General features: G+C 36.5%; 1 protein-coding gene across 1 annotated transcript; it reads left to right on the forward strand.

Annotated features, from left to right (window-relative positions):
• Positions 1-22,106: 22,106 nt before the first annotated feature.
• Positions 22,107-23,459, forward strand: LOC113360507 (F-box protein At4g19940-like). Its single transcript, XM_026604014.1, has 3 exons — positions 22,107-22,128; positions 22,317-22,910; positions 23,095-23,459. The coding sequence occupies exons 1-3, from the start codon at positions 22,107-22,109 to the stop codon at positions 23,457-23,459; spliced, it is 981 nt and encodes a 326-aa protein (XP_026459799.1).
• The last annotated feature ends 3,038 nt before the right edge of the window (positions 23,460-26,497 follow it).

The following is a 26,497-nucleotide window of genomic DNA, read 5'->3' on the forward strand; positions in this document are numbered from 1 at the left end:
GCCTCCCCCAGGTTTTGATTATGCTAAGAACTCTTCAGGTCAACCCCAGTTTCATAATGAGAAAAATATCTCCACCTTAGAAGAAACCCTTACTATTTTAGCAAAGAACCATGAGATGTTATCAAAGAACCACTTTGGTTTTCAAGAAGAAACCAGGCAGAATTTTAAGAATAATTCTCAGTCTCTTGCTAATTTAGAACTTCAAGTTGGCCAAATAGCTAAGTTTCTTAGTGAAAGAGAAGATGGAAGATTCCCTAATCAAACTGATCCTAACCCTAAAGGAGAGAAATCGTACAATCATGTGAATTCTATAACAATCCTTAGGAGTGGAAAGAAAGTTGACAATAAGGTTGCCATGCCTGATAGTGAACATGCTGTAGTTCACCCTTCTGAGCCAGAAAATGAGGAGACTGATAGAGTCTCCAAAGAGACCAATGAAGGTCATGCCGAGCCCGGCTTTGTTCCCAGAGCCCCGTTCCCCCAGCTGCTAGTTCCAACTAAGAGGGAGTCCAACTTTAATAATATATTGGAGGTTTTTAAGCAGGTTACTATCAACTTCTCATTGTTAGATGCGATTAAGCAGATTCCCGCTTATGCCAAGTTTCTTAAGGATATGTGTACGCGAAAGCAAAAACTTAGTGTCCAGAAGAAAGCCTTCCTATCTAGTCATGTGATATCTATTATTCAGAATACCACTACTCCTAAGTATAAAGACCCAGGGTCCCCTACTAGTTCTTGCACAATAGGTAAATACCGTGTCGAGAAAGCTTTGCTTGACTTAGGAGCCAGTGTGAACTTACTGCCATACCATGTGTACCTTAAGCTAGGACTTGGTGAGATGAAACCTACCCAGATGACACTTCAGTTATCTGATAGGTCCGTTAAAATTCCTCGTGGTGTGATCGAGGACGTTCTTATTGAGGTCGACAAGTTTATTTATCTAGTGGATTTTGTTATCCTAGATACCCAACTTGTCCCTGACCCAGAGAACCAAATACCAGTGATTTTTGGTCACCCGTTTTTAGCTACATCCAATGCGATCATTAACTGTCGAAATGGTATTATGAATTTGTCTTTGGTAATATGGCTATTGAGCTGAACATTTTTAATATTAGTAAGCTACCCTCTGAACTAGATAACTCGAGCTTAGAAGAGGTAAACATGATAGGAACATTAGTCGAGGAGTCACTACCAAACACTTTGTTAGAAGATCCATTAGAGAAATGCCTAGCCCACTTTGGGATTGATTTTGACGATGACGATGTGATTAATGAGGTGAATGCTTTGTTAGATTCAACCTCTTTGATAGACACTAGTAATGGATGGAAACCTAAGTTCGAACCTCTACCCGTTTCTGAGTCTACCCTAGTTCCTTCGTTACAAAAGCCTCCTAAGTTGGACCTTAAACCATTACAAGATTCCCTGAAGTATGTGTTTTTAGGACCATCTGAATCTTTACCTGTGATTATAGCATCCGATAGTGATCAGGAAAGTAGGCTAGTGATCGTCCTTCAGAATAACAAGGAAGCTTTAGGGTGCACCATAGCAGACATTAAGGGTATAAGTCCTACTGATTGTATGCATCAGATCTATTTAGAAAGTGACACCAAACCATCTAGAGAGATGCAACGTCGACTGAAACCTAATATGAAAGAAGTAGTTCGAACTGAGGTTCTTAAGCTGTTAGATGCAGACATTATCTACCCCATTTCAGACAGTAAGTGGGTCAGCCCCGTTCAGGTTGTTCCCAAGAAATCCGGTATCACTGTAGTCCAGAATGATAACAATGAGTTAATCCCAACCCGGGTGATCACGGGTTGGCGTGTCTGTATTGACTATAGGAAATTGAACAAGGTCACTAGGAAGGACCACTTTCCCCTTCCCTTCATCGGCCAAATGCTAGAGAGATTAGCTGGACGTAGCCATTATTGCTTTTTAGATGGATATTGCGGTTATAATCAGGTTGTTATTTCCCCAAAAGACCAAGAGAAAACCACTTTTACCTGCCCCTTTGGTACCTTTGCGTATAGAAGCATGCCTTCCGGGCTATGTAATGCGCCTGCGACCTTTCAGCGTTGTATGCTGAGCATATTTTTTGACATGGTAGAATGGTTCTTAGAGGTCTTTATGGATGATTTTTGAGTGTTTGGTTCGTCCTTCGATGAGTGCTGCATCATTTGTCATTAGTTTTGACTAGGTGTAAGGAAAAAAATTTAGTGCTTAATTGGGAGAAATGTCACTTCATGGTTCATTCAGGAATTTTTCTAGGGCATATCGTATCTTCGAAGGGTATAGAGGTAGATAGAGCCAAAGTTGACCTCATTAAAACTTTACAAGTCCCAAAAACCGTAAGAGATATTAGCTCATTCTTAGGGCATGCAGGTTTTTATTGCCGATTCATTAAGGATTTTAGCTTAATTTCTAGACCTCTTTGCAATTTGCTTGCAAAAGGCGTTTAGTTTTTCTTTGATGATGCTTGTTTAGAGGATTTTGAAAAGCTTAAGAATTTACTCACTACCGCCCCCATAGTCCAGACACCCAATACCCTTTGAGATCTTGTGTGATGCTTCAGATTATGCTATTGATGTTGTGCTAGGTCAGCGAGAAAATAAGTTACTTCATGTGATTTACTATGCTAGCAAAACTCTGAATGATTCCCAGTTGAACTATACCACTACGGAGAAGAAACTATTAACTATTGTGTTTGCCTTAGACAAGTTTAGATCCTACCTCTTAGGTTCTAAGGTCATAATCTTTACTGATCATGCTGCTTTGAAGTATCTTCTTTCCAAGAAGGATACTAAACCTAGATTGATTAGATGGATCATATTGTTGCAGGAATTTTCCTTAGACATTAGAGATAAAAAAGGTGCAGAAAATGTAGAAGCAGACCACTTGTCTAGGCTTGTTGTGGATACCCTTAATGATTATCCTCCTGTTAGGGATAGTTTTCCTGAAGAACAACTGTTCTTTGTTACCCAAGCACCTTGGTATGCGAATATAGTGAATTATCTTGTTACTGGTCGAATGCCCTAACATTGGGGTAAACAAGATCGTTCTAGGTTTTTAGCCGAGGTGAAGCACTTCTTTTGGGATGATCCTTATTTCTTTAAGTATTGTCTAAACCAGATTATTATGAGATGTATACCTGAGAGTGACCAGTCCAGTATTATTTCCTTTTGCCATGATCATGCTTGTGGGGGTCACTTTAGTGCTAAGAAGACTGCTGCTAAAATATTGCAGTGTGGATTCTATTGGCCTTCATTGTTTAAAGACTCCCACAGTTACCGTGTTACTTGTGAGCGTTGCCAGAAATTAGGAACCATTTCCCGTAGGAACATGATGCCCTTGAACCCTATTTTAGTTGTTGAGGTATTTGATGTGTAGGGTATTGACTTTATGGGTCCATTTTCTAATTCTTTTGGTAACTTATACATCCTTGTCGCTGTAGACTATGTATCTAAGTGGATTGAGGCAGTTGCGTGTAAGACTAATGACCATAGGGTTGTGATTGAGTTCTTGAAAGATAATATACTTACACGTTTTGGTACACCGCGATCTATAATTAGTGATGGAGGGACGCACTTTTGTAATGGACCTTTTAGGCTTTTGATGAAGAAATATGGAATTACACATAAGGTAGTTACCCCATATCATCCACAGACTAGTGGTCAGGTAGAGGTTTCCAATAGGTAGATAAAGCATATATTAGAGAAAACAGTTAATCTTAATCGGAAAGACTGGTCGTCTAGGCTTACTGATGCCTTATGGGCTTACCGTACTGCGTTTAAGACCCCCATTGGAATGTCGCCTTATCGGCTTGTGTATGGCAAGGCAGGTCATTTACCTGTTGAGTTAGAACATAGAGCTTATTGGGCTGTTAAGCAGCTAAATTTTTCACCTGACAAGGCAGGAGCCCATAGGAAACTCCAGCTCAATGAGTTGGAAGAAATTCGTATAGATGCTTACGATAGTGCAAAGGAGTATAAGAACAAAATGAAACTTGTGCATGATAGAAATATTTTAAGGAAATCATTTTCTCCAGGTCAAAAAGTTCTTCTGTATGATACCCGCTTGCATCTTTTCCCTGGGAAGTTACGTTCTCGGTGGACGGGTTCTTTTATTGTTCGCACTGTCTTTCCTCATGGAGCTGTTGAGATCGAGACACCAGATGGTAGTAGTTCTTCGAAGATTAACGGTCAGAGATTGAAACACTTTTTAGAACCCTTTCCTACAGGTGATGTTGAGGAGGTCCCTCTGGAGGACCCTATTTACCCTTGATTGACCATCGAGGCGATTGTATGTTGTATATTAGTTTTTGATTTCTCTCTTCACCCAGGTACTATCTTTCCGACTTCTCTATTTACTGATTCCTCATGTTACTTTGCTTTTTGGTATTGCTCTTTCATTAGAAACATTGAGGACAATGTTAGATTTAAGTTTGGGGGGCGGGAAGAAACTTTGTGTTAGCTTTTAGTTGCAATAAATAAACTCCAGAGCCTAGAAATTTATGCTTATTAAGGTTGGCACTAACCAATCTAAGTGGATGGGAACATCTTGGTTGTAGGAGTTGAGGAACCAATCTGATCAGATGGAAACATCTAAAGAGTCTATTCGTAAAAGCACAGAGCTCAGGTGTTAGAATTAAAAAAAAACATGCTAGTTTCGACATAACTCGTTGAATCCTAATCCCCTCTGCTTTTATTTCTTAAGTGATTTGGTAGGGCACACGACTCAAGTTGTTACCATTGCTAGGGTGAAATAGGGTGATTGGGATACCAAAAAAAAAAAAACTTCGAGACCAGACCATCAGACCAACCGGAATAAATTCAATAAAGTCGACCACTGGTGCCCTTGTATATGCCAGTTGTGTTGATATTAGTCAGACCGGTATCTCAGTCCATTAGGATAGGTTCATCTGGGCAGAGGCCTTCAGACAGATATGGGAAACACCGTTCACTTTAACCATCTATTTTTCTCTTTATCCATCTTCTTAATCTTTCCATATGATTGGTTGACTCCGGTTATGATGTGTAGAAACTATCTGAGTAGAGATTTGTCACTTATACATGAATTATAGTATGCTGAGTGCAAACTCGTGTACAACAATTGGAAATTCGCGTCAGGGTACTTCCTCCTATAGTCAATGTTTGCATGCCAACCAAGGATATTCTTTAGTGCTTTCCAAGGTTCTGCGTAGATAGATAGGGTCTGGAGTAAAGGTTTTGTGGTACACCTCTGGTAAACTCTCCGGAGACAACACTCCGCCGCTAGGGCCACCTAGCGGTTTAACGGCTTGCTGCACGTGCTAAGTGTAGTCATTTTATATTAGATTTGCTCGAGGACTAGCAAATAATAAGTTTGGGGGTATTTGATAGACACATTTTTGTGTCTGAATTGTCCTCAGTGTCTCTATTGCTAGTGCTTGATTTTGTACTTATTATGGTGTTTTTATGTTTGTGTAGTTGTTTTTTGAGAAATGCACTTGTGTGGAAAAAGTTGCTCAAAAAGTGCTATTTGGACCCCTGAAGGACATTTTCTATACGGACCCCATATTTGGCTAAGGGGCACCCAAGGTTATGCGTAGCCCAAATTCATCCTCAGCACCCAAATTTTTCCTCAGCAACCGTCGCGCTAAAGGAAACCTAGGAAGTTATAAGGGGACCCCTATCTTCCTCGTTTAAACATTTGATTTGGCGGGAAAATTATACTCCACCTGCATATTCTGCTGGATTGGTTTTGGAAGAGACTTAGGCGGATTTCTCTTATGGTTTGGATAGATACAAACCTGTTTCACCTAAACACGGAAGGTATGCAAGTCGGATTCGATAAAATAGGAAGGTTACGTGGAATAGACGGAAGTGAATATTTCCGGCAGGTGATGCTTTATATGGAAGTTACGTGAGTTTAACTCTGTTTGGCTCGTGTCTGCACGAGTTTGACTTTCCTGGATCGTGTAAGAAACGCATTTGGAGTATATCACCACCAGAAGACGCACAGGAAGAGAAAAAGGGAATAATATCTCCGGAAAATGACAGGATATTATTCTCGGGTAAAGAGGAGAATTATTTGCATTTATTCGAGATAATTTGTAGGAGCCGTGGGTATATAAACAAGTCTTGGGAGTCACAGACGTGACAGAGTGATCGGGGGAGAGACCAGAGCAAAGAAACGTGAGTTTGAGAGAATTGCTGCTGTTGCCATTGAAGAACATACGAAGAACATAACACCACAAGGAGCAGTCGTAATTGCTATATTGATTGCGACACATATTTGATAGTCGTACAAGCTACAGTGACAACGACAGTTCCTTTTTATCGTTCTCTGTAACAGTGTTTTGCAACAATTAAAAACTTTGCAAACACCCGATTTTCATTATTTTCTCTTCATTTCATCTTTGCAAACAATTTTTGAAGCAATGAACAAATATTTTGAGCGTGTTTACACAATGATGAGCTAAACCCATCCTATGGGGTGAAGGAGGAAGCTATTTCACCAATGAAAAATGGTAATCTCAAATTTATGCAATTATTATATGATTATTTGCCTAGATAAATAAATTGATAAAATGGTTTTTGTTAAAAAATTGTCATTTCAATTGATGGAGCATATTAGCCTAGGGTTTTGATGTCCCATACTTTCGATCTACAATTGTTATTTCTAAAAAATCAACTATTGCAATATTAAGAATCAATTTGGATGCATGATTTGTATGATTATAACTAGAGAATATAAATCACTTTGATATTGGTAAATAGTGGATTCCATAGCCCCAGTCTTCTCCATATTTTTCATATCACTTTTATTTAAGTTTGCTATATTTTTAGTCTTAAAAATTAAATCTAAAATCTATTGCTTTCACAAGTCTCAACGAACTTTTTACTACAACTCAATTTGGAATCACATCAGCAGGACACTGCGCACTTGATTCCCTTAGCTGATCTGACTCACAACTAAGAGTTGCTGCAACCCAAAATCGCAGACTTGATAATAAACAAATCTGTCTCACACAGAAAAGTCTATCAAAAGGATAAATCTGTCTCCCACAAAAAAAACCTAGGTTTTTTTCCGTCTTATGATATGAAATCAAGGTGAACAGGAACCAATTGATAATACGGTCTTATATTCTCGAAGAACAACCTAGATTAATTAATCACCTCTCAACAATCTAACTTGACTACACAAAAAGATGTCGAGGAATCACAAACAGTGAGATGAAGATGTTTGTGACTTCTTTATATTTCCTATCGGAGAACTCTCACGATCTCAAGACAATCACTAGATTGTACTCGTACGATAGAAGATGCAAGATCAGATCACACAACTACAATAAAAGTAGTATCGGTCTGGCTTCACAATCCCAATGAAGTCTTTAAGTCTTTAACCTGGTTTTAGAGAAGAAAACCAAAGGTTAAAGGATAATCGACTCTAGGGAGCGCACTAGTATCACACAGACGTGCGGGGATTAGTTTTGCCCAATGCTAGATGTCTCCTTTATATAGCCTTCAAATCAGGGTTTTGCCTTAGTTACAAAGCAATCCATATTCACCGTTAGATGAAAACCTGATTTAGATTCAAGCTAATATTTCTCAACCGTTAGATCGAAAACTTAGCTTATCACACACACTTGAGATATATGTTTTACTGGGTTCGTGAAAACCGTGCCAAACATGTATGTGTATGTTGGTTCAACATAGTAATCCAAAGGTTAACCATATGAGCATTTCATATTAACCTTGTTCTTCTTCACCATAACTAGTTCAATTGACTCAAATGAACTAGTTAGAGAGTTATTCAATTGCTATGAGATGTTATATAACTACACAAGACACAATTGAAACAAATATGATTCGATTGAATCGTCTCATGAACTTATAGCCACGGTTTGCATCAAGCATTCCTTAGTAATTTAAGGTTTTATGTTCAGAGCACATATTTAGATCATAACCACTTAATCTCACAAACAAGTTCCCGGACTTAAGATAACCGGTAGAGTTTTCCAAACTCAGCAGAAAATCTCGGGAAAAGAGACTTCCGCTAGTTCGCGGACTAGGTTCGCGGAATAAACACGCAAACGAGTTTTCGGAAATCCCAGCAGAAATTCTCGGTAAGAGAACTTTTGTCAGTCCGCGGACTTGGCAAAGCCAATCCCTCCGGTTTCACTCAATCAACAAAGTTCGAAAACTTCGGATTAAGGAATAGGACTTATGCACATATGTGTTACCACACAATGCTTATATCCATCATTGGTTATACATACCCAAACCCTCATTCCAATCATTGAAACATTCTCAGAGTACGTTATTCAGTCGTTATTCACAGACCTTTCTCGTCATAGCAATTTCTAAAGTAATTGAAACTTTTCATGACTTTCTTCACTAGGTGAAGATAAACCCAATCAAAGCGAAATGCTTTTCCAACACACGATTTCAAAAAAGAGATAAGTAGTGTATACTCAGCTTGAAATGTCAAATGTGTATGATCCAGTCTATATAGGATACGACTTTTGTCTCATAAGAAGTAGGAGATAGAATAGATATACTTTTGAGTGATAGATAAGTTCAAGTCTCCACATACCTTTTTGTTGATGAAGTTCCACGGTTCTTTGTGTAGATCTTTGTCGTTGTATGATGAATCACCATGAAGTCCTTGAGCTCAACTACACTTTTCTATCCTAGTCCGAGACTTAGCTATAATAGACTAGAAATCAAGACTCACAGTTTTGATCACTAACATTGACAAACATGCTTGATATAGCAACGCATGCGAGGTCGATCGAGCTATGCTCTAATACTGCTTCTATTGTTGCTCCTCATGTTGGTGCTCCATGATTTATAATTTTAAGTTTTTAAGTTTAAGTTTTAGGTTTTAAGACTTGGTTGTTTAAGTTTTTAACACTCTTTTGAGATGGTTAAGGTTTATATTTTGGATGATCCTGATTTGAACTTAATGCACTTAAAGTTTTAATTATAATTACGTGTATCAAACAAGTTTATGCATGCTCAATAATTATGTTACCCAAAAACATGCCAACAATCGGGCTACTTGATATGTCAACATAGTCCGATTGTCGAGGGTCCATCAAAAAATCGGTTTATGTATGGAGTCAGTATAATCTGATTCTGCATGCCTTAAAAATGCTTTTTTTTCTGAATCTTTTTCAAGCTAGAATCGGATCACATGTGCATTTATATAAACCGATTAATGTCGATGAAAATTCAAATTTTTTACATGTCTTTAGTCGGTTTATGTTGGTCACAATAAACACCGATTCTTGGTGGCATAAAAACACAATCGGATTTTATGGACCTTCGTGAAGACCGATTGTTCCAAATTATTTCACTTTTTTTTTCAAAAAAAAAAATCGTTGGGGCCTTTCTCTATATATAGAGAGCTCATCCTTGGACCCCTTTTGCCCCAAAATTGCTCATTCTATTCCCTCTTACTCCATATCTCCACAAAACAACACACACCTATTGCATATACTCTCCAAAGCTCATATCTAATCTACTCTTTCTAACTCTCCTAATACCTCTATATACAATAACAGCATCGTCTGATTCAAATGAAGATCTATCCATCACCAAAGCATGGTACGCGGAAACTTGAATTAAAAATCAGTCCTCCGTAAGGGTAGATACCGAAACCTTTTGGACAAAGGTACATAACAAACATAGGCAAGATATTGGAAATCCGAATGGAACAAGTGTTCAACGAATCCATGCTAGGCACCAAGTCATAGAAAGTGCGATACTTGCTTATTTATCTAACCAACATCGGATTTTGAACGCTAGCAACTTTAGCTTGTCCATTGAACAATTTGTAAGTATTTTTATGGTTTATTTTACGTAATCCATGTTGTGTTATATTCCAATGAAACACCACTAACTAAGTAAGTTTGTGTTGTGTTGTGTTTTTGTAGCACCAAGTCATGAAAGCGTGCTACTTGGAGGAAAATGGGGAAGCATTCTCATTCGATGCAGACTATCACTTCATGGTATCCAAAATTCCTGAGTATGGCCCGGACTTTATGGTTGGTGAATCGGACTCGAATTCCTCCAATGAAGATTGATGGTTTTAGAAGTTTTTGTGTAGGTTTTGTGGGTAGACCTATATGTAAACTCTCACGAGACTATAACTCATCCACTAGGGCCTCCTAGGGGTTTAAAGGCTTGATGCATGTGTTAAATGCATCCGTGATTCCTACGAAAAGGAGTACATATAAAATGAATGAAAAAAAAATCTTATGAAATATAATAAACGGTATATATATATGTCCCACAAAACCCCGATTGTAGGAATCGGATTTTATCTATGCATACGTTAACCGATTTTGTAAGTCCTCTGTTAATTTCGAAAACATCAACCCAGAATCGGTTTACGAGTGCATGAACGTAAACCGATTCTGGGTTGATGTTTTCGAAAAAAAATATGAAAACTTGATGTTTTGATGATCGATTTTAACATTAGTTGATCTCACATCTAAAACATAATTAACACCTAATACGATTAACTAACGCTAATTAATCATCTTTCCTCCTATGACTTCAAAGTACCTATAAAACTCAAAACACGGGTAAAATACATAATTTATAAGAAAAATAGCAAAGAAGACATAAACTATAGATACTAAATATGGTGTTTTCAACACCTATCATACATTTTATTATCATTTTTCATTATTTCAAAATGCAAAAACTATACGATATTTGTTCGGATTCTGAACCGAATTCAGATAGTGCATGAGATTTTTGGATTTGGATACAAATAGTGCCTATAATGCCTATTTGCTTTGGTATGCATCCGTTTACCACTTAGATAGTTGAGTACGCGAGAGTCGAGAATATTAAGTTGGATTTTGTAATTTAATGACATGGCTAAAATTTTGTAATCTAATTTTAAGTTGGATTTTGGATTTTGTAATTTTCATGTGCAATATTAGCTAATCACTTCGTATTTTCGTAATAATTGATGTGCATGTTAAGTTTTCCTCTTTGTAGGTATAGACTCTTATTAGCACGATTCATCCACATAGGACAAAAGGATCTCAGGAAATCCTAACTGTTAATCCTTAAAAAAAAAATCTTTCAATGAAGTCCATAAATTTAGCCGTTATCTTAATTAAATTTTCGTATAAGTGATTTTTTTAATTAAATTTCCGTACAAGAGATATAGTGTAACCGCGATAAAAAAATGTTCGACAAATGAATAACCTCGTCAAATGAACAATATTTTTTCTTTATTCGTACTTGGATAAAGGGGCTAAATGCCACAATAATTGGGCAAAGGAGCTAAATGAATAACTTCGTTAAATGCATTAATGAATTAAAAGAAATTTACACTTTAAAGGCCCAATGAAAAAATAAATGAACAATCACTAAATTTCATATAAATATATATAGGGGAACAATATTTCTAGTTAGCGGTGGATATCTTTGACCACTGATAATGCCCAAAAAAAACGCTTAATTTATCAATTATCAACGGAATCTTTTAAAAATATTTTTGTCAATATTCATATATTAAATAAGGTTAATTTAGTCATGTTAAAAATGTGAAAATTTAAATTAAATCTAAACTATTAATCTTAACCGTAGATCTTATGTTTTTGGGCTACAAATATATACTATTTTAATGACGGATTTCTAGAAGAGAGGGGAACCATACATGGGTTCCTCAGAAATTTCCACAATATATATATAAACTAAAATACTTTATCCAATCAATAATTCTCGTACAAAAAGTCATTTATTCTTAAGAAAATGCATCAAAAGTTGATTGTTTTTTCCTTACGACTTGTTATAATTATAAAATTTCGGCATCTTTATAAAAGTAAAACTAAATATGCATATTTGGGCAAAATCATTCAATACGACTTCTTTCAATCCTTAGGCATGTCCTTATGGAGGGTGGTATAAAAGTTGTTGTGCGATTCCATGTGGCATCACAAACTAGTTTCCCCATTATGGTAAAAGTGGCAAATTCTCATAAACTAGTATATTTATTATGTTTTATGAGACCCATATTAATAAAAAAAATCTGTTTGTTTAGGTTTGCTGGGTCTTTATTAAATTTTCGGGATTGTATAATATTTTGTGGGGTGTTTTTATAATAAAATCTATTATAAAAACTAAAATATAGGATAAAAGAAAAAAATATAACACTAAAATATTAATCAACCTCGATATTGATAACCCAAATATGTACAATCGCAAAAATCATCTTGTATGGTTATCCGATCTTGTTTTAGTTTCCCATGACACAAAGCATATCTTTTTTGGCACACTGCTAAATATATAGTCCCCTGATAGATATTATGAGTAATCATACACCAAACTAGGCATTTTCAGGTTCACACTCCTCGGTCTTTATTTGATGTTGGGAAAAGCAGATTGTTCTTGACCTGTTAAATATATAATATCGAGAAAGGTATAGAGAGTAATCATATACCGAACAATGCATGTTTAAGTTGACACTACTCAGTATCGACATACATTCCGATCTTCCGGAATTGAGCAAAACATATCTTTTGGTACATTCCATAGATTTAGGGGATCGAGGTAGATATTATGAGTAATCATATACCGAATGATGCATGTTTAGGTTCACACTGCTCGATATTATTGACTTTTAGTTTCACACTGCTCGATACCTCCGTCATACATTCCGTTCTACCAGATATGGGACAAAACATATCTTTTTCTATATTCCTAGATAGATTAGAGTCTCGAGACATGTATTGTGAGTAGTCATAGACGCTTCCATGCATGTTTAGGTTCACATTGCTTGGTACTGAACTCTGTTATACATACTAATCTACCAGATATGGGATGATTAGTCATAATATCTATCTTGAGACCCTGAATCTGGAATGTACCAAAAGATTTGTTTTGGATCATATCTGGTAGATCAGAACTGTGGTCAATACCTTGCAGTGTGAACCGAAGCATGCTTCGCGGCGTCTATGACTACTCACAATACCTATCCCGGGACTCTAAATCTGGAAATCTAGGAAAAGAAACTAACAATGCATCGATCCATCACTGATTACTCATCATATCAACCTCGAGACTCTAAATCTGGGAATGCCAAAAGATATGTTTTGCTCAATATCTGAAAGATTGGAATGTATGTCAAATGTCAATACGGAGCAGTTTGAAACTAAACATGCATCTTTCCATCAATGATTACTCATAATATCTACCTCGAGACTCTAAATATAGCATTGCTCCAAAAGGTCTGCTTTGTTTCATATCTAGTATATCGCAATGTATGATGGAGGTCAGTCCGAGCAGCGTGGACCGGAACATGCCTCGTCTGCGAATGCACCAAAAGATTTAGGCTTTGTCCAAAATTTGTAAACTTCAGAATATAGGATAGAGATCAATACCTAATACTGTGACTTAGACATGCTTCGTCGCGTATATGATTACCCATAATATCTTCCAGATGACTCTAAATCTATTAATGTACCAAATGTCTGCTTTAACTTATCAAGAGTGGTCATAAATCTTATCAAGGAAATCTAAAATCTAAGAACGAAAGTGGCTTCCAGTGTATTGTCCACAATTCAGCCAATAATTTGGTAAAGGACAAACGAATATTACTAGAAAGCTCTCAAAATTTGGTAAAGGACAAACGAATAGTACTACAAAGCTCTCAAAACCAACCGAGTCTAGTTCCAACAACTTTCGACATGTTTGAGTTTGAACTTTCAACACCTTGAAATGTGAAATGCATAAACACCTGTGTTGTTTGGTGGGAAAAAAATAGAGTGGGGAATTTTTTCAAATTCATGCATGCCTATGTTTTATTCATCACACTTTAAGCAAAGATTACACATGCTGGAGTGTTGGACTAGGAATTAGGGAAGTATCAAACGGATTTTTCGATAGTAAATTTTGATCTCAAGCAGTTCGAATCATTAATGTTTTTTGCCGATAAACTACACTACAGTGTAGACAATTTCGAATCTTCTTGGTTTCTTGTTCAAGACAAGATAAGTAAAATTTACCCTTGTCAGTACTCTAGTACTGCTATTATGTGTTTCTTGGGTGCCATTCAATCAACTCTATTCAGCCTGGTTACAAATCGTCCAAATTTTTCTCCATGGGTTCTTAAAGGAAAAACTCCATATCTTAAGTCGTCTTATACTTGGTAAGTATCCATGTGTACGTCTACTGCATTTTTAATTACGAACATGTTTTTGACCGTCAGTTGAATCGGCTGTGTTATCTATATATCATGTCTAAAACGCTTCATTTGGTGGGAAGGGGATTGTAGGGTCAGGATTGAGCTTTGTAGGTATGTCATATTTTGTAAAGAAAAGAGGTCTTGTTTTTTGGTGCTATGTATTTAACATGGGCTTCATGTATAGGTTTCACTTTATTCGTAAGTCATTAAAATAGCTTAATATTTGAGTCAGTCTCTTCACAATACTTGTTTCTTGTCAGTCATAAAATGTACTTCATCAGTTTCATGCCTACCCATGAGGTTATAAATTAGGAGTTCTCAACAAGTAATACTTTTAGTTTTTGTTTCCGAAAAACCAAAAATAAGGAAATAACAAGTATAAATTGGTTGATGGAGAAGGATTTTACTACTTTCACTTGGTTTCACCTCTTCTTATTTGTCGTTTTAGCTCTGGCGTAACTAAAATTTTAAGACGTTGGAGAAAATTAACGGAATGGGTTACTCAACCAGGCCTTAGACCCAATATAACTATTATGACTCAATCTACTCAGAGCTTCAGGTGGCCGGTCTCCTAATAACATACTATGAAATTTAGGATGAGGATACGACAGTTGAGTTTAAGAATAACAGTTTTAAATTTGATTATTACAATTACGAGAGGTATAAGTAACAAAATTGAATGTATATGTTATATTTGAGTTTAAATTACCATAAGTTGTGCAATAAGGATTTATGCTTGTCAAAACGTCGTTCAAGCTTATTATATATGAAATTTGAGTTGAGAAAAGTGTCTTCTCTCTTAAAGCTCTTTATTAAATTTGAGTAGTCTAATGAAAAATCGAGTTTAAATTTGAGTATTCTGATGAAAGGCTGAGTTATATAAAAATAATCTTGCAAATCTTGTTATTTCTCTAAGCAAGGAGAGTAGAAAATCGTACATTGTTAATCTTTCTCTCTCTTTGACTTTGGCCGGACGATTTTGACCAGATCCAGGAATTGATTATGGTTCTGAATCTTTCCCTCCTCTTCCCCCTTCTAACCATAAATCAGGTTCTGTTTCTACGGATACTCCCACTCCAAATTGGAGTAGGTAGCTAGTCGTTATAAACAGGTTCTTCCGAGATCCTCAGCTGGTTTGTGCTATCGTCCTCCCTCAGTGATTGATGGAGAAGGGTTTTGGCATCGCTAACCATATGGAGGGGTACGAAAATCTTGTTGCAGGAGGATTTGTGGCGTAAATTTTCTTTCACCTATGTTAAGAATTCTCTTGAAAAATCTTGGAAGATTAAAGGTAATCTCTCTCTGACTGTTCATGTTTCTATCGTGATTGAGTGCAATCGTAAGATTGGATTGAGATTAATTTCTCCGATTGGCAAGATAGAAAAGTAGTCACAAACATCTTTGTCTCGTCGTTTGTGATTCCACGATATCTTGTTTCGCTAGTCGATTAAGATTATTGTGAGGTGATTGATATTTCTAGACTGTTCTTCGGGAATATAAGTCCGGTATTTCAATTGGTTCCTATTCCACCTTGATTTATCAAAAGACGGAACAAAATTCGTAGGTATTTATGTGGGAGACAGATTTATCTATTCCTATAGACTTTTCTGTGTGATACAGATTTGTTTATTAAAGTCTTCGACTTTGGGTTGTAACGACTCTTAGTTGTGGGTGAGATCATCTAAGGGAATCAAGTGCATAATATCCTGCTCGGATCAGAGACGTAAGGAGTGCAATTGTACCTTGGATCAGTGTGATATTGATTGGGGTTCAAATACAGTCCAAACCGAAGTTAGTTTGTAGTAGGCTAGTGCATATAGCGGCTTAATACAATGTGTGTTCAATCTGGACTAGGTCCCGGGGTTTTTCTGGATTTGCGGTTTCCTCGTTAACAAAACTTCTGGTGTCTGTGTTATTTCTTTTTCGCATTATATTTTGTTATATGATTGAAATATCATAGCTTGTGCGTTGAATCGATCAATTGGTAAATCCAACCTTTGGTTGTTGATTGAAATTGATTGATCCTTGAACATTGGTCTTTGGTACCGTTCAAGTTAATTTCTCTTGTATTCAATCAGGCTCGCAGATTTTTATTTGTTTGAGTAAGGATTGAATCGAGAAATTGAGATATAACTCTTTGATATACTTTTCACTAAGATTGATTCTGACTGTCTAGTTGATTCTCTTAATAGTATATTGGAGTTAGTCCATACAGATTGCTAAGAGAAATATTGGGTGAGGTTGTTGTACCCCCACTTTTTCACTATAAATACCTAAATTTGCATTTCTAGCAAACCAACCTAAGAGCCAGGCAAACTTCATTCTTGTTGTTTCTGGTGGAGCCGTCTATTCGGAGAGGAAACTATCCTAATTAGGTGAAATCTCTTATGACCGCTCGTTTAAATACTTTTGTGGGATCAAGAAGCTCTACGAGTACCGTTGGTGGGAAACCACATAACTGCAGTGTTATTATTTTTCGATTGATTTGATTGACTAACGGTTGTTGAAACTTTGGTTGCACCTAGTTTATTTATGATTGAGAATCTTCTCTGCTGATATAAGATTCACTCAAACTAGATCGAAGTATCGACGAGATCTTTAGAACTGTTGTTAGATCTAAAGACATCTTGTGATAATCAATTGTTAACAGGATCCGTTCTATGCGTGATTGATCACATGAGATTCAAGTGGTGTTGTTCAAGTTATTGAAGATTAAAAAGATTTGAAGACGAAGAAGATTTCTGATTGGTTCTCGTATCTTGTGAATTGTGTGCAGAAACCTTGATCAGCTGGGATCCAACTTGAATCAGATTTATCGATTGACTAGTTGCGTAATATCGACGTTATCAATATATCTCTTTAAGATCTATTTTGATTGAGTGCAAATCTATACTTGACTATTTTGGTAGTTAAAGTTATATTAACCTAACCAGACAAAGGAGTTTATTAGATTAAACGGAACAGCCTTAGTCAACGGCTCGTCTAAATCTTTAGCAAGATTGATTAGAGTAGTTACCAAACAGATTCTCCTTTGTTGTTTGGAATACAATCCAAAGGACTTATTATTCACGTGCGTGACTCTAGAAGTCGAAGGCGCAGGGATACTGAGGGAATTAAGTATCTAGGGGTAGTCTACTTGGTCTCAACTATACGAAGTTGGTATTAGATTTTGTATAACGTCTTAATTATGAGCGTATTCGAAACTGGACTAGGTCCTGTGGTTTTTCTGTATTTGCGGTTTCCTCGTTAACAAAATCTTGATGTGTCTTTTACTTTGATTTCCGCATTATAATTGTTTATTATAGTAAAGTAAAATACACATATAGGTTAACTCTGCACTACTTGATAGTGATCCTATAGAGTTTGGTTATTACCGAACCTATTATCAAGTAACACACTTTGTTGTAGTATTGTCTAGATCTTGTATCCATAGTCAATCACACAAGTTATCGTGTTGTTGTATTGTCTCGATATCGTATCCATAGACAATCACACGAAGTGTGAGCCGAATTGTCGTATTGTCTCGACTCTGTTTATATACGATCACATTCGATAGAGTACTTATAGGTTGAAACAAAAGATTGTGGTGTATTTGGGTACCCTCGTCTTTTCAGTCGTTACTTCTTCTCATTCTTCAGGTTTTTAGAGTAATACTTGTATGTCTCAACATTCCTGGACTTTCTAGTCTAATATAAACGAAGTTGACTCTCGTAATTAATCAAGCGACTCTAGATGAGTTTTGATACTAAAATATGACAACCAAACTTGACATACCAAGCTTGGTGAGTTCAACCGAAATATGCTCTAACATCCTTAGATAAATCAGTGTTCATATGTTGCAAAGTTGGAGTTTGAACGGTTAATGAAGAACCAAATTCCATGTTTTGGGAAGTTATGAGAGAAAAGAAATATGTTTCCTGATTGGTTGCATGAGAATGATTGTTGATCGAATTCATAACCGTCATATTAATATTATCCAAATAGTATCCAGATGAAGGTAATTAACTGCCTGTATAAGTTATCTTCTTGACACTTGAGTGAGTCAGCAGATGAAATAGAGGGAAAAATCCTAGTCATAAATGATTTGGATTGATGACTTATCATCCATGTGATATCAGTTGAGTTTTTTCTTCGATCATTCACAAAATCTACTATTTCTTCTTCCTAATAATCTGAATCTTTGAACTCTTCCATGTCATTGACGTAGTTCTTCACAAAAACGTTAATGGAAAGGATGATATTTTGGAAGGATGATATCTTAAGCTTGTTGTTGTAGTTCCGGTGTAAAGTCTTGATGAACTTTGTCTTTAAGTTGATGAACTTTAGGACACATCTTCAACAAATGACCAAGAAGATCACATAAATAGCAGAATCTATGAAGTCTTTCGCACCTGATTTCAGTCGTGATTTCCTGGCCATTAGACATGGGAAATGTAATAGAATATTTAAGTGGATGTTAATGTCAATCAGGAGGCGAACTCTAGCAAATTTGGCCCAATTCCGGGATTCTTGAATTGTTATTACCCAGTGACTTCCAGCATACGAAATTAATCGTTGTATGAACTTTTTGATAAGGTAATTCATTGATATTCCATGGAGTTGAACCCAGAATTCTACTATGTCGAAGAGATATTAATGTGGCAATTTTTCAGGTACACACATTTCCAAAGGCAACAAATCATCTCTTGTGATCCATGGAGATGACTCGATAATAAATTTCGAGTCTGAGTGAGACTCAAATTTTTATAACAAAAGTTTCTAATGTAAATTCATACACATAGAACTTCTGATTAAAAGATCTCCAGAGTTTATGTGATAATAATTTATGATTTGAAAGTAGCTAGGAGTTAAAATCATGAGTACCAGGCCATTCTGATGATCTTTCAATAAATTTGGTAATACAATATCAATGCATACTTTCATAGATAACATTTTTCGATTAAGAAGGTTTGCAAATTGACGAATTATTTCATATTTGAAATTAGTCGTTGTATATTGGATTGGGAAGATCGCCAAAGACTAGGAAATTCAAAGTTGTGAAAATTAAAAAAGGAGGGATCCCCTCGCACTTTTATTATCATACTATCTCACACGTTGGACGTCATTTTTAAGAAGTAAAATCAAACCGTAACGGATTTGAAGCTAATACTTTGGGGATATGTTACTATTACATAAATCTACTTTCCTACCGAAAAATGAGCATATTTCGAAACGTATAACACCATCATCTACTATTTTGAAAATGAACCGTTGAAATTTTGCGGATTTCTGGACGTCTAAATTAAGACTGGTAGATTGTAAGGTTTTATATTTCGGAATGAGCTCATTTTTAATAGGCATGTACAACTTGGTAAGAGGAACATATCTTCAAGATATTAGCTTCAAATCCGGTACGGTTTGATTTTTATTCACAAAAATGACGTTCAACGTGTGAGATAGTGTTATAATAAAAATATGAAGGGATCTTTCCTCAAACTAAAAATAGGAAATTTTTGTTCCAATGGGAAGAAATCCAAAGTCCTTTTTAACTCACATAAAGTTAATGCAAGTGTTGATTAGACTATGAGCATGAATGTGTTTGATTTGGAGATGAAATTGCAGCAATGATAGGATTACCGCAGAAATTTTCGGGGCAAAATCCCGCGAAAGAGAGTTTAAACCCCCCTCCCTTAAAACTCTCTGGTGGGCCCCCGAGGCTCTCTCTCGCGGAATTTTGCCTCGGAAATTTGTGCGGTCAACGTAGCATTGTCCATGGAATTGGGATCGAAGTTATGTCCATAGGAAGCGAGTCCCTTCTATGGTCACTTTTTTGTAAAATATAGACTAACACAAATGTTCAATTTGAGAAAAAGATTGGAATTGAATTTGGTGGTAGTCTTTGGGACATGAAAATTTCAAAATGTCCCTTCCTTTTAGTCTAATTATTATAACTCCTTGTGTTTCTTATTTTTCAGGGGTATAATTGGTAACCAAACTTTAATATAACATATTTAAAAATCCGTGCCTTAGAATTTTACAAATTTTATGTCATTGGAAAGGTTTTGAAAATATGTACACAACAAGTACAAACAACAATATAAAATTTAAAGTTTTTATGAAGAATTCGATGGTGTTTATATTTTTCAAATTTAATGCATAGCCGTTATGCAAACCACCACAAAAAATGCATAATGCATGAGGGGAATTGATGCATACCAACACAAAGGATCCATAGCAAATGGGGTAAATAGATGTAAACCACCACAAAAGATACATAAAAAATCGGAAAAATTCATATAAACTACTACTCCCTCCATACCTATTATATAGGCGGAGTTTAAAAATTTTGTAGTACCATTAGATAGGCGGAGCTCCACTTCCAAAGTTGTTTTTTCCACATACACCCCTATTAATGATGCATGTAGAGCTGAACAAAACCGACTCGACCTGCCAACCCGACCCGCACCCGACCAAAAAAACCCACACCCGACCCGACCCACTTAGGCATGGGTCGGTTATGGGTGAGACGCTTGAAAACCCACCGTATGTTGGGTCGGTTGCGGGTAGAAACTTTTTTCACCCGAACCGACCCACCCACCCGCCCAATATTCCCTAGTATTTTTTAGCCCTTAGATTATCTATCCTAGAATGAATCTCAGCCATTGATTGACGATATAAAAAACCTAACCCTAAGCAATCGCTGCACATCGTCGCCCATCGGCCTCTTCTATTCTTCTTCTCAGAGACTCTTCTAACTTTTTGCTTCGTCGGTCCGTTCGTCCGCTGACAAAGGAAGTTCCTTGTTCTTGAATCTTGATTAATGAATTTAAGGTATGAATCAACTTAAAATTTTTCTTGTTCCTGGTTTGGGTACTTCAATTGTTAAGATTGTTCTAATTTGTGAATTTTCTATCTATGTGGTTTTACTGAGAAACAATAGTGGCAAGTGTAAAAACCCTTATGCCTACATGAACGAAGTATGTATGTTCTTGTTAGTTTTGTAGTGGAAAAACCCTAATCTCCTCTGTCTCTTGTCTCTTGCAATTAAATGTTTATCCAGAAATGTATTTAACTTTTTGTCTTGTGTAAGTTGATTTTGTTCATGTATCTACGTTTGTTCATAGATAGCCTTGAAGAAGTTCGCAAACAGAAAGGATATCAGTTATGCAGTTATGTTGCTCGACCAACTAACCCATCCTTCGTTATAGTAAGTTCGTGTTTCAATTTTCCTTATAATTTTTTAATTTGATCAGTTATGCGTATAACCCGCCACCCGACCCGACCCAACCCGCATATGGTGGATCGGGTGAAAACCGACCCACTGTTATGGTGGGTTGGGTGCGGGTAACAAGATCAATTACCCACCAGCAGTGGGTTGGGTGGTGGGTAAGGTCAAACCCGACCCAACCCGACCCATGTGCAGCCCTAGATGCATGGGTATCATAAATCTAGTTTTACATGTGAGATAGAGATATATAAAATAATACTTGTATTAAAACAAGGTAATGATAAATTTGGAAAGTAGAAGGAAATTTATGAAAACTAACCATTTTCTTATTCTAAGAGAATACGACTTCTCCGCCGATATAATAGGTACGCGGGGAGTATAAATTAGGTGTTTCATATTTTTTTTTTTTTTTTTGCAGTAGACCCTCCCCGTGGCAACGGTAATCTAGTTATCCATTTAACCCATTGCATCGATTACTATCGTTCCGCATCGATAACAGTTCCAGGTGCATATGCTTCAACTAAGACACGTGTTGAATTTGTATTAGCGGGAATAGAAAGACGTAAATTCCGGGACAGAAATCTCACCGCCTCACCTCTTTTTCCTTTCCTTTTCTGAAATCTTTCTGATGCAATTCAATCTAACCTCCACGAATCTGGATTTCCACCGTCAGTATCTTCATCTCAACCTCTTTTCATCTTTAGAAATGGTGAGAGCAACTCCAACTTGTAATCTCAAAAACAACAACATTAACAAATTCCCTCTCGTACAACCACAAGAAAATCAAAACCACTTCAAATTCCGAGTCAAGTACAAGAGAACGATAAATTTGACCAACAAAACTTAATTTCTGATTATGGGATTCAGCATGTTGAATCTTTGGAGGAATCATTTGGAAATCTGTAAATTGGTGAAGATTACTTCAGCAAACTTCTCTATGACGTGAAGCTGCAAATATTGATTCGAGTTCCAACGGAGTCTCTTCTCGACTGTAAATTGGTGTGCAAATCGTGGAATTCGATTATTCATTCTGGATCATTCTCTAGATTTCATTTACATCATCTGATCAAGTCTGATTCTGGTAAGTTTGGTTTTCTTGCCTACTCTGGTTACGCTTTCAATTATGGAGAATATGATGATAATGAATCTACTTCTACTCAAAGAAAACTTGACTTGAGACCTCCTTTCAATAATGGAATAGTTTTTGGTTCTTGCAATGGTCTCATCTGCTTATGTAGAAATCCTTCTCTTTATATCTGTAATCCTGTCATTAGAAAGAGGATTCTCCTTCCTGAAATTAGGAAACCATATATTGATGCAGATCAACACTTGGATTGGATTTCTGGTTTTGGTCATGTTTCTTCTACAGATGAATACAAGGTTTTTGGGATACATGTTCTGCAGAATGAATTTCTTGTCATTCACATATACACTCTGGGTAGAGACACTGGTTGGAGAAACATTGGAGAGTTCAGTGCTGATTTGAGACCACACTTGGAACGAATCAGCTGTATTTGCCAATGGAGCCCTTTACTGGATAGGTGGATGTGTAGAGAAAGTTTTCGGTTTCGATTTGGACAAAGAATGCTTTCACACACATCTCTCACCACCTGAGTTGCCAGAGAATAATGACTAGAGTTTCAACAGACTGCTAGTACTGAAAGGGTGTTTGTGTTTTGCTGCCTGGTTCTTAGACGAATGTGAAGGAAATGAGTTTTACGATATATGGCGCCTAGAAAAGAAGGCCATAAAATGTCAACAAGATCGGTCATGGAAGCATATCTTTACTGTACAACAAAATACATTACTAGCCATAACAAAGGGTGGCAAAGTTTTAACTCAAATTAATGGGGATATATACCTTTACAACCCGATTTCGTCCACATCAAAAAGGGTTGTGAAGTTTGAAGAGTTGAATAGTGACATATGCCCACACAAGAATACCTTAATATCCTTCAAAGAATTAGGGGAAGAAGATCCAGAGACTATACAGTCCAAGATGGTAAGCGATGAGCAGCCAGAAGATGTTGGTGCACTTGGTAACGTGAACAACAGTTAACTTCTAGGTGAGGGTGGAGTATGTTTCACTGAATTTCGATTTTAATCAGTGAATTCTCTTAAGATGATGTTGAAGCTGTTTTGCTGTGCAGTCACATGAGTGTTCCTTTACATTGTTGGATTCAACATATTGGGTTCACATAGGTTACTTTTGATAGGCAAAACTTTTCAAATTGAACTGCTCCTGTATCTGGGCACTTGCGAAAGCTATAAGGTACTTGGCAGTGAATTCAGAATAGCCAGCTCGATCATGTACATGGTTCATGTTTCTGTGTTTCTTTTCCCTTTTGGGTATGGTTATACATGTTTCTTTCGGATGTGGTTGCAATTTTTACTCATCCATCAAGTAGACCATCCCATCTTGCGCAATAGGAAATGTACAGTTGATGTGCTTCTACTTATTATTATATGCCAAGTTGCATTTTAATGGTGTCCACTCATTCCTTGAACTGCTTTAAGCTCTATGTGCACTACCTTCTCAACTTTCAGTGGATAATAGCACCATATTGCTGTTCATTCACTTATTTTGTTGGTTTCTCACTAATTATCAGTGTTATGACACTCTTAGGAGTGCATTAGTTGGGTGCAGTTTTTATAAGGATGCTTCTGTTTGGCCATGTGATCGTGTTCTCATGTCTGAAGCTCATCCTCATATTTCCTTTTTCCTATATCTTGCTTTAGCTAATTGTGTACTTTGTGTCTTTCGCAATGCGAGCTGTTTATGTGTGACGAGGAAAATCTCTCTGATACTCTTTACAGATATATAAGCATATAACATTGTTGCACTACTTAAGTATATATATTTCGCTCCTCTGGTAATCATGGAACATCTAAGTTTCTTACATAAGTTCGACTTGAATTTTGACTGGTGCATGATTTATACAGAGGTTCTATGGCTGATTTCCCCCCAGCAAATACCTGTTTCAAAAAGGATATTTCTCAATCGAGTTGCGCCGTGTTTGCTGGTAGTGTGTACAGCACTTCCTATCAATGACTGACATGTTCATATTTGAACAAACATTTCTTGTGGTGTGTTGGCTTGGTAGTTTTTATTTAGTCTCTAGCTTAGTAGCTTCTTAATTTCATCTTGATTCATCCTATGTGTTGCATTGGTGGTAAGTTATCTTTCAGGTTCTGATCACTTTGCTGTGTTACAGTAAATTCTGTTCAGTGCCTTCACATAAAAAGTATCGTTCGTAGATAATCGTTGCATCGATGCATATATTTTTTTCATTTGTAGTGACAGAAGAGTTGTTAGATGGGTAGGCAGTTAAAATCTAGCACAGTGTGAGCTGCTATGTAGTTTTCCTCTTACCACAGTTGGGTTTCTTGCCTGTTGTTGTGCGTATGCTTAATTTCTCCTCTGCTTCCTATTCCTGCATTTTTCATCAGTCTTTTGTCTAAGCATAATCAAAAGAGAGATTACTTCCCGCATATATTCCTTTTACTGCCTTGTTAATAGTCTATTCTGACAGTAACATTGTTTTGTTTAAATTAGTTGTCATTGCTAGCGGTAAGGGTAGAAGTGACAATATGCTGCTTACTTCAAGCATGTTCTCTAAGTTTTAACCTGCAGCACATTTTTGTCTTTCGTTAACACTTGCTGCTTAAACCGATAAACAGTGCAATGCGACTGTATTTGTTTCTTCTTATCTTAATCTTAACTTAGGATGATACAAAAGATATGGCGTAATCCTTTTTATTGCTTACAGTTTGATGGTTTTTCTGCAAGGTTCTTAACTGCTGTGTTTGTTCTTTGTTGAATGTTCGTTTCTTCAACTCTATTGTTTTAGTTCTGGTTTCATATAATACCTGAGTATCCCTCACTGAAGTGTAAGTCACATCTATTCTCACTGATTATAAGACAGATAGAATCGTGATACAGTAATTAGTGTAGCGGCTGTGGCTGAAAAACCAAAAGATAAGCATTACAATTTTTAGCACCTCTTTTGTCCAATCATTCATAGATAAACATCAGGATACTCATATTAAGAAAAACCAAAAGATTTTAGACAAAGCAACCTTAATTACATCAAGATCAACAGAAATCAGCAGTCAATATTCCAATTACTAGCCTACTTCATTACCAACCAGTTTCCAAGCAAGTCAAATCAAAACTCCAGCTGCAAAACAAAGTCGAGCATTTCAAATCATGCTGACTTACTACTACTCTAATATTGTTAAACCTGCAGAAAAAGACTAAGTTTCTAAAAAGAGTTACTGACAAGTCTAAAACCACGATCATATAAGAGTTGAAAACATAATATTAGAAACAATATAATACAAACATATCAAACAGAGTTTCATGGATCCTTCTCATTGTTGTTATCTTCCTTCACATCAGTAGCTTTTTCACCATCACCAACTTTTGATTTCCGCTTTATTGTACCCATGTAGTCACCGACCTTATTGTAATAGGGGTTCACTCCACAAAAGTCAGATGACTTGAAAAAAAATTCTTGGATCAAGCTCCTCTTCTTCTTCCTTTGATGATGTGCATTTAATATAGTTGAGGGGATTGCTAGGACTGCTCATATCCCTTCGAAATTATTCAGGATTATTCTTAGCCATCAGAAGTATGTTATCCTCACAGGGTCATTCTCTCCAGTTTCATCACAAGATCTTCTAAAGAATGATAAACCTTGTCAGTCCATGCTAATACCTCTGCTGCATTGGTAGGACAAGGGATATTCTCTATGTTATCCTCTTGGAACCTAAACAATACACAAAAACAAGCTATGTGTTAATAAAAGAGTGATGAACATATGATATTCGTCGGTACATTCATGAATTTGGATAACAATTTTCATCTCCCTTCCGTTTTAGGTGTACTGGGAAATGGCGAACAATTAATAATTGTTCTCCTTGTTTCTTATAAAATAATAATCAATTCTCACCACTTCCCGATACACCTAGACCGGGAGGGAATGAAAATTTTGGTCACCTACTAATCGGCATGGTCTATAATCTAGAAAAATACCGACTAATACGTAGTCGATATGGTTATATTCATATACAATGCCGACCAATACATAGCCG

Source organism: Papaver somniferum, chromosome 3 (assembly GCF_003573695.1).
Source record: "Papaver somniferum cultivar HN1 chromosome 3, ASM357369v1, whole genome shotgun sequence".
Taxonomy (NCBI): domain Eukaryota; kingdom Viridiplantae; phylum Streptophyta; class Magnoliopsida; order Ranunculales; family Papaveraceae; genus Papaver; species Papaver somniferum.

Coding starts and splice junctions, on each gene's coding strand:
- LOC113360507 (XM_026604014.1), top strand. CDS start 22,107: ATGGTGAGAGCAACTCCAACTT. Junction 22,129..22,316: donor GGTGAGAGCAACTCCAACTT/GTAATCTCAAAA, acceptor AAATTGGTGAAG/ATTACTTCAGCAAACTTCTC. Junction 22,911..23,094: donor ACACTTGGAACGAATCAGCT/GTATTTGCCAAT, acceptor CCTGGTTCTTAG/ACGAATGTGAAGGAAATGAG.